Source organism: Sinocyclocheilus anshuiensis, unplaced genomic scaffold (genome assembly GCF_001515605.1).
Source record: "Sinocyclocheilus anshuiensis isolate Anshui unplaced genomic scaffold, SAMN03320099.WGS_v1.1 scaffold12, whole genome shotgun sequence".
Taxonomy (NCBI): Eukaryota; Metazoa; Chordata; class Actinopteri; order Cypriniformes; family Cyprinidae; genus Sinocyclocheilus; species Sinocyclocheilus anshuiensis.
This window is the reverse complement of record NW_015555713.1, coordinates 637,575-646,941: the sequence shown is the minus strand read 5'-3', so window position 1 is coordinate 646,941 and position 9,367 is coordinate 637,575. Positions and strand designations below refer to the sequence as shown.

General features: G+C 35.6%; 1 protein-coding gene across 1 annotated transcript in view; it reads left to right on the top strand.

The window, feature by feature from the left end:
- The window catches only part of LOC107672120 (E3 ubiquitin-protein ligase SMURF2-like), a 57,710-nt gene that overhangs the window by 22,593 nt on the left and 25,750 nt on the right, over positions 1–9,367 (top strand). Inside the window, exon 3 of the mRNA XM_016465203.1 lies at positions 1,386–1,494. Within this exon, the coding sequence (XP_016320689.1) occupies positions 1,386–1,494 (109 nt within the window). The remainder of the gene's footprint in view (positions 1–1,385; positions 1,495–9,367) is intronic.

Below are 9,367 nucleotides of genomic sequence, written 5' to 3'. Positions count from 1 at the left end.
TTAGATCAAAAGGGTGCTTCTACTAAATACTGAGCAAAGGGTCTGAATACTTAGGACCATGTGATATTTCAGTTTTTCTTTTTTAATAAATCTGCAAAAATGTCAACGATTCTGTGTTTTTCTGTCAATATGGGGTGCTGTGTGTACATTAATGAGGAAAAAAAATTAACTTAAATGATTTTAGCAAATGGCTGCAATATAACAAAGAGTGAAAAATTTAAGGGGGTCTGAATACTTTCCGTACCCACTGTATGCGAGTGATTTACTCGCAGTGTAGAGGGTTGGAGGAAAAACGATGTTTGGGGAAAATGTGTTTGTTAGGGATAAACTAATATTATAATGCTGGCCCGTGCTGATGTACTGATAATACATTTTTCTTCTGTAATAGCTGATACATGACTAATATTAGATTAGTTTAGATTAGATTACAACTAGATTTAATTTCTCATAAAAAATAAAATGGCACATACTAAGTTAAAAAGTGGTTTTGTTTTTGTCATTGTAAACTTATTTGATGCTCAAATGAATTAAAGTGTCACAACATTGTAATGTAAGTTGTGAAATCTAGATATCTGCTCATTTTGAAATATCCTCAATACTAAATACTTCAATACTAACCAATATTTTCTAAAGCATCAATACTAAAGCTTCGATCTCGAATTTTGCATGTGCAATCAAACCAATTCGGTTATTTTTATAAATGCTGATATTAAATGACCAACAGTGTTAATGGCGGGAAAAAATACTTTCTAGAACTAATGAGAAAAGTAATCCTGTTTTGTTTTTGAATACACCCATTAATTACATTGATTTAATTTGTTTCATTGAAATTCTACCAGAAAATATTTTAGAATTTTTATTATGTTAATTAAAAAAAAAATCTTGTATAACTCTTGTATTGTTGCAACTCAGTTTTTGCCATGAAGATAGCCTTAGATGCTGACATGGCAATAAAAATAACTACTACTACTACTCTTTCATTGTAATCAAAAATAATTCAGAACTATCATTAAAAACCATAAAATGTAGCAATAAAAAAATAATACAATTAAAATAAAAATATTTTAAAGCATTTTATCATTAGGCTGTAACATAAAATGTGTAACAACAAATGAAAGGACCTTAATACTTTCCGAATGCACAGTAATATTATTGTGTGGGAGTAACACAGTAATCTAACAAAATTACTTGATAGTCACCATTTCCAGTATAAGTCCATCTGTAGTAATTGGAGTTTTATTATTTTTGGACTCCTCTGCAACATGTGCTGGTTTCAGGTTTCATATAAATTTCAAACCAAATTATGAACGAAATGATCTTGTATTCAATGCTGTCTTCGATTCCTGCTCAGAAGTCTCAGTAAACGACGTTTGTGTATTTTGCAGGACTGCCAGACCCCTTCGCTAAGGTGGTGGTGGACGGTTCAGGGCAGTGCCACTCAACAGACACAGTGAGGAACACGCTGGACCCCAAATGGAACCAGCACTATGACCTGTAAGAGCTCTTCCTGGTCTGATTGCTTTCAAACACACAGCCAGTGGCACACCTTGATTCCCTTTGCACTGATCCCAGCTCTGTTTAAACCTGAGACAGTAATGTGTAGATACCACAATCCAGAAGACCACCACTCAGAAGCAGATCTTATTTCGAAGCACGTGGTCATCTGTTGAGTTGAGTTTTAGAGACTTGGCTTTCTGCACTGTAGTTCTTTTCTGTAGGAGCTTAAGAGTGTCAGACTGTATCATTAGACGCTTATGTGTGGGTTTATTTTGGCCGTTTTTCTGCGTGAAGTCACCCAGAGCGATTGAGCCTGTTTTTGACATCACATTTAAGTGTGCTTATGGATTGTGGTTCACTTGATACTGGGTTAAAAACAAAACAAAACAAAACAAAACAAAAGAAAAGAAAGAAAACTAGCAAATCTTCCATAATATGGAATATTCAAGCACATTAGACGCTTATGTGTGGGTTTATTTTGGCCGTTTTTCTGCGTGAAGTCACCCAGAGCGATTGAGCCTGTTTTTGACATCACATTTAAGTGTGCTTATGGATTGTGGTTCACTTGATACTGGGTTCAAAACAAAACAAAACAAAACAAAACAAAACAAAGAAAACTAGCAAATCTTCCATAATATGGAATATTCAAGCATTAAATAATATTCTGCCATTATTTTATTGCCATTGTGTTCTTTCAAATCTGTATATTGTTTTTTTCTGTGAAAAAAGGGATATTTTGGAAAATGTTTTTCCATACAACAAAATGGATGCTGATTTTATTTTATTTGACTTTATTTTTTTTTTCAGCCAAGCAACATAAAAGAAAAAACACACTATAGAAGTTGTTCATATGAGTTGTGTAATGTATTTCAAGTCTTCTGAAGCTATACGTTAGCTTACTGTAAGAAAAAAACAAAACAAAATTGAATTTATTATTCACTTCATTCTCCCCTCAACCTCCAATCTCTTTCTGCATATTATGCATGTAACACTCGAGAACCAATGTCGCTCTGCATTACTGACATGCAAACCAAGCATGACTCGTCACACAGTATATTTGAATTTACTCAGTTGAGATTTGAATGCTGCGATGGTGGGGAAAATCGCTAACAAACATTGTTTGTCGACCACTTTTTTCCTTGATTAAGCTCAACAATAAAATGACCAATTTATTGTATGGAAAACTTTTTTTTTTCAAAATATCTTTCATTTCCATTCAAAATTTTGTGTTCATCAAAAGAAAGAAAATCATGAATGGCTTGACGGTGTGCAAATAATGATAAAATTAAAATTTGGGGGTGAACTAACTAGGGATGTTCATTTTAACCGGTTAACCGTTAAAGGTGGGGTAAGCGATTTTTCAAAAACGCTTTAGAAAACTGATTCGGGCCGAATAGCAAAACAGACTTGATGTGGAGGAGAGCGCGTTCAGTCTGAGAACGACAGAGATGGCAGATAAAAAACAAAAGAGGAAAACGTCTGCAGAACAAGCGAAGGCTTAAGGCAATAAGGCAAGAAGTAGGACCCAGGTTTTGCTTTGTTTCACAGAACTAATCGTTGCCTGGGTTGTGTACGTATGTGTGGGGCGGAGCTATCAAAATAGGGGCGAGACCCTTAGGGTAGGGGCGTGTTTGTTTTGGTGATTTCAAATGTCAACATTGGCTACTAGAAATCGCTTACCCTGCCTTTAACCGACCGTAAGAATTTTGACCGATTAGTACAATCAGTTAAACGGTTTTAAAAGTCATTTATTCATTTTTTCTCAGTAATTTATCAAAATATTTAAAAAGGTTTGCTGCGTGGTTAAAATATGCTATGCATATAAAAAAATTGTGATAAGTTATTATTTCATTCAGAAATAGGCCTAATGCCGACGCAAAATGTTTACAAACATTATAATAAACACTGTAAACATAGCTAGGCTATTTTAGCACTCCACACTCCACAACAAATCCTTTCAATTAACAGTATTTAGAAAAGAACAAGAATTAAAAATATTATAGCAATATAAGCTATAGCATTATAAATGACAAGCCAAAATGAATTCATTTAGGCTAAAACGAAACTGAAACCAACCAAAATTAAACGACTTAATCGACCATCGATAGCTTTAATCGATTGCATCTCTTATCGACAATTAATCAATCATCGATTAATCGTTGACATCCCTAATTAGAAGCTATAGCAATAAAAATGACAAGTCAAAACGAATTCATTTAGGTTAAAACGAAACTGAAGCCAACGTTGGGTCTCTCATTCGTCACAAAATCAAATGTTTCCGTATTCGCGATGTATTTGAATGCCAAATTATTATTTATTATGTAGCCTACTTCACTCGCGTTCCAATATCCACGTAAAACAAAATGTGTTTGACATAACATCACGGCGGTACAGTGATAAAACTTAACGGCACAGATTTTACTACATATTTAAACTGAGCAGTGTTTTTTTTCCATATGTTTGACTGACTGTATTTTATTATGATAATGAACAGGCTGCATTGCTACCTTGACACTGTGTGCGCGCATGCGGCGCCGGCGCAATCACTTGAATTTTTTCCTTCTAACAGTGGAAGCAACTACTCCTTTTAGTCATAAAGATAATCAGAATTGTAAAATGTTTGCCTTTATTTGTGTACATTCACAATAAAAACAAATCTTTGTGCTTTTGTAAAATAAGCGTAAAGAAAAATAGGATGCCGCTTTCTGTCGTCTGTTTCCTTTCGCTCAGCACAAAAATGAACCGAAACTCTGCATACTAGGCTACTTGTTGCACAGTTTTTCCTTCATTTTCTTAATTTATTATTTAAGTAAAAATATATTTCTCGTATAGGCCTGTTTATTCGTTTTATATATTATATATAGCCTAGCTTTATTATGTTTTTCTCCGCTCGCAGAAGTGCTGCAGGTGCGTGATGTGATATGGTGACCATGTGAATCCTCATGTTCTGTTGTTTGCTGCTTTTTGCGAGTGTAAAATTAATCCCCGGGAAACAAATGTTAGTATTTTTAATGGGTCACAGACACTTATCCTTTCTAATTTATTTCAATTCTAATTTAAAATAATCTTGTCGGTTAACGGATAATAATCGGTTAACGAGCGTCGGTTGTCGGTTAGGAAAAATAACCGAAATGAACATCCATAGAACTAACCCATTAACATGCACTTTAAAATAAGCCCAGGGTTTTTTCTTGAACCGGTGGTGTGTGATTTCTTCCAATCTCTTGATCAGTGTAGCCCATCAGTAAAGCTCCCAGCATCCTTCAGGCTTTGAGGATTTAGGTCACCTTCTCTGGAGTCAACCGCTCTATCTGTGCAGGATGGATTTCCATGGGTGCAAAATCCCATATCCTTTCGTTATACCGTACGCTTCTAGCTCTATTTACATTTTTAAAGAGGTTTTATCTTTAACTACGAGTATCGACAATTTCACAGCATGGAATAAAAATAGAAACTTTCCCTCCATGCAGGCTTGTTGTTTTTCCCACAGACCAAAAGCAAAACTTAAGAGAGGACATTAACATTAAAAACCGAGATGCAAGGAAATGTCGGGAAAAAAAAGAAGGGGAGCAGATTTCCAATACTTGTCCCATTCTCATGTCGAGCTGACAGCCGGCAGCTAAAGGAAGCACACGTCTCCGTTTGTTTGGTTGCCAGGGCAACCGTAGACTAACCCTCACCCCCCAGGACGGCTGTCGAGTTCGCCAAACATGTCACGTCTGTCAGCGGAAAATAGGTCGCCGTTTCCACAGCCTGCCCTGCAACCCAGAATAATGGGTGGGGAAGAGAAAACCAAGGAGATGTTGCTTAAACTCTACATCCTAAATACTTAGGGATTTCTGTTCGCCATCTGGGTTTTCATAAGTGCTTTTGAACTCAAGTTATAAGTTAGTAAAACTAGGATTCCCATAATGCACATCACAGGGATTCAGTTGCCTCCTTGTTGGCAGGGAAAACAGTTGAAATGTCGCCATTGTTGAAAGGTTATTGAGCTATTTGGTAGTTTTGTTATTTTTGTTGAATGTCAGGACCAACAGAATGTCAGAATCATTTAATGATGAAAGATTGACAGGACTAAAAACCTCCCAGGGCTGCATGCTGAACTGAAAGATAACTGCTAATGTGCATAATGAAGAATAACACAGAGAATCAAGCTGAAGAAAAACTTGCTGATAACCAAAAAACAATGCCAGCAGAGATTCACATTTACATTCATGCATTTAGCAGAAGCTTCTATACAGAGCAACTTATGATAGAGGAGCATAAGCGATAAGGTAAAAACGTTAACCTAGATGTGAGGAGACTTACAAAATGAAATCGGGCAAAGATACGCTAGAGATTTAGGTCAAAACATCAGTTTTGGGAGATGTTTTCTGTAGAAATTGATTAAAAGAAAGGCAAAAGAAACGGACTTCAGGAAATGTAGTCTTGTAAAGAGAAGAGTGCACAAACATGGTGCGAAACTCTTGAATGAAGTGAGCTCAAAGCTTTTTCACCCTAGTGAAAAATAAATATACTAAAATGTATTTGAAATACATTTATTTTGTGCTAAGTATACTACCGGGTGAAAAAAACCCTCTCCAATATTTTGAATTTGGACTGCAATACCTAGTTCAACCACTCGGTGTCAATTCTACATACAGCACCTTTAAGTAGGATTTCAGAAGTAGTGCTGAGGTCCAACTAAAGATAAACTGAAGTATATTTGATTGTGCTAAAGTGGAACTATTGCAAGTATAACTCAGGTACACATTAAATATCTTTAATTTAAAGACTGATATTATTCAGATTTCACACAATCCTTATTACTAGTGATAGTAAAACACATTTTAGGCTTCATTTTAAGAAATGTGGATTGTGCACAAGTAGTACTCCAAATAAAGTTTAAAGGGGTCATATGATGCGATTTCAAGTTTTCCTTTCTCTTTGGAGTGTTACAAGCTGATTGTGCATAGATAAGATCCCTGAAGTTGCAAAGACTAAAGTCTCAAAACCAAAGAGATATTCTTTATCAAAGTTAAGACTCTGCCACGCCTACCTAAAATGGCTTGTTCTAACACGCCCCCACATATCTACCTCACTATGTGGAAATATTTGCATAATGCGGTCCAAATGTTCACGCAAAGAAAGAAGGCGTGGTTTCAGTTAGGGATGGGCGATATCTTATCGTTTGCGATATACCGGCATTAAAGCATGTCAACATATTCTGTTACACCAAATACACAAAATAATGATCTTTAAAAAAGCATCATATGACCCCTTTAATTATTTTTATATCAGTAAGTCTCAAGCGATATGTCAGTAAATATGTTAATATATTTGAACTAAACTTAGTATGAAATAAATGTATTACTTTTTTACTAGGGTAGTCATTTAATCCTGGTTAATTAGGTGACCTGCTCATTATATCTGATGGCTTTATCAGTGTATAAAGGCTGTATGTTCTTCTAAAGCATACAAATCTATGTGTACTGTTAAAATCAATTTGTGATGGGTAGCGAAGTCATAGTCACCAAAGTAGTAGTAGTACATTTTCAAACCATTTTTTAAATGATAATTTTCATTATTTATTTATTTGTGCTTAAAGGTCAAGGTTGTATAATTGTCTTGAGGTGGTAAAATACAGAAATTAAGTAGCCATAATTAAGTAGCAAAATTAGTAGAAATTAAGTAGTAGAAATTAAGCCATGATCTTGTATTCTTATTTCTTGTGTTCTTACTTCAGTGGAGTGGTTTTGCTTTAAACTATTAATATTTTAGAAAAATAAATTAAAACCCCAAAGAAAATTGATATTCAGAGTAATAGTCTTTATTTAATTATTTAATTCACAAGTATATGTGTATGTGTGTGTTTTTAGTTGATGTGTACTTTGACACATCTTTTTACTTGAATATTTCGCTACATTTTCAGACATGTAAAATCAAGAATTTTGGTCAAAAGGGTTTTTCAAAATGAATTCAAAGATTACATTTGTAAAAGCTTGCCACATATGCTTTAAATTAGATTTACAAGGAAAATATATTCATTATAATGGGGAGTCTGTTTGTTGTTAACCCATTTACCAAATCAGTGTTGTTGGTATTTCCTGAGAAAGTTCAGAAACAATCACTGAGGTTTGATGACGGGTTATCAGAGAAACCTAAAATGCACTAAACCATAATTGTCTGTTGTCAAGTGTTGACAGCACAGGTTTCGGTTTATTGTCTTGGCTTTTGTTTTGTCCTGTCGTCTTTTGGTCTGGTTGAGTAACTTGTTGCTACAAGCTCTTGACTGATACAAGTAAAATTTGGCATAAAGACTATCCGAAGTATTGTTGTATAAGGGCTGTTGTGAGCTCAGACTTCAGAGCTGTTTTTTTTGGCTCTGTAGGCAGTTGATAAATGTTCTCCAGATCAGAGAGAAGAACTCTTGATTGTTTGGGTTTGGTTGGACTCATTCTGGTGAGAGCATCCACACAGTCATTGGCATTCTGTCGTCTTGTTTCTTTCATCCTGCTCCTTTTTCTGCCCTTTCTCCCTCTACTCCTCTACCTCTTCGATTGGTTTTCCGTCCAAACAAGATCTGTTGCCCAGGGATTCTGTCCCGTTGGCAGGCTGACAGAGCGTTCAGACTTTGCTTGGACATTTTTTGACAGCCTAGCTCCTTTTGATGTCCAGTTCTGGAGGTGTTTCTGTTCCCCCGAATTTAAGGGAATCATTTGTTTTATCTAACGCCATGCCAAAACTTTCAGACAAACCAGCTGACTTTTATGTAGGACTTGATGAAATGCATACGGTAATGAGAGAAGAAGAGAACTCTTGAGAAGTTCTTTAACTTCTTTGTTAGGTTTGCTGAAGGTCTGAGAAGATTTCAGGGTGTTTTCACCCTGTTTAAAAGAACCAAACAAAATTAGACAAATGTCAATGGAGTGAAAATGACCCCATTTCTCTTTGCACTCTTACTACTTCCTGTTCTTCATATTTAGTTTCTTCCTACTTATGATTTTCATCTTAATCTACTTCCTTTGTCACCTTTTTCGTCTTCGCACTCTTACTCCTGGTAATTGCTGCCCTCTTGCTCGCCGCCGCCTTCATTGTTTTCAATCTACTTCGACATCTTGCTCTTCTTTATTATCTTCTTCTTCCTCCTCCTTTCTATTGACGTCCTCTTCATTGTCTTTTTACTCTTCATCATCTTTTTCCTCTTGCTCTTTTTCTTTTTCATCTACTTCCTCCTCCTCTGTCATCATCTTGCTTTTCTTTTTAATCTTCCTCTTTTGCTTCTTCATTGTCTTCCTCTTTTTCTTCCTCATTTTCTTCTACGTCCTCTACCTCTTCATCTACTTCAACCTCCTCTTTGTCATTCTTTCACTTCTTTGTCATCTTCCTCTTCCACGTCTTCTTCCTCGCCTTTTCCTCTTCTACTTCCTTTTCCTCATCTGTCATTTTGACCTACTTTGTCGTCTTCCACTTTTTCTTCTTTGTCATTTTCATTTACTTCATTTTCCTCTGTCATCTTCTTGCCCTTCTTCCTCCTCTTAGTCTGCCATCTTCCTCTTTTTTTTCCCCTCATCTTTGTTGTCTTTCTCTTTATCTTCTATCTTTTCCTGTTCGTCCCTCTTTTCTCTTATTTGTCATCATCTTTTTCCTCTTTCTTGTCATCTTGCGCTTCTTTGTTGTCTTTCTCTGCTCTTCCTCTTCTTCTTTTTTCTCCTCTTCTTCCGCGTTGGTATTTATTTTTCATCTTACTGAAGAGTTACTCGTCTTCATAATCATCTTCAATGTTTTTGTCTTCCTTGTTATCCTCTTTGTCTTCTTCGGTGTCATTTTTCTGGCATCATTTTTACCGTCTTCATTGCTTTTTAATAAAGTCCTCATTGCTCTTCTTAAA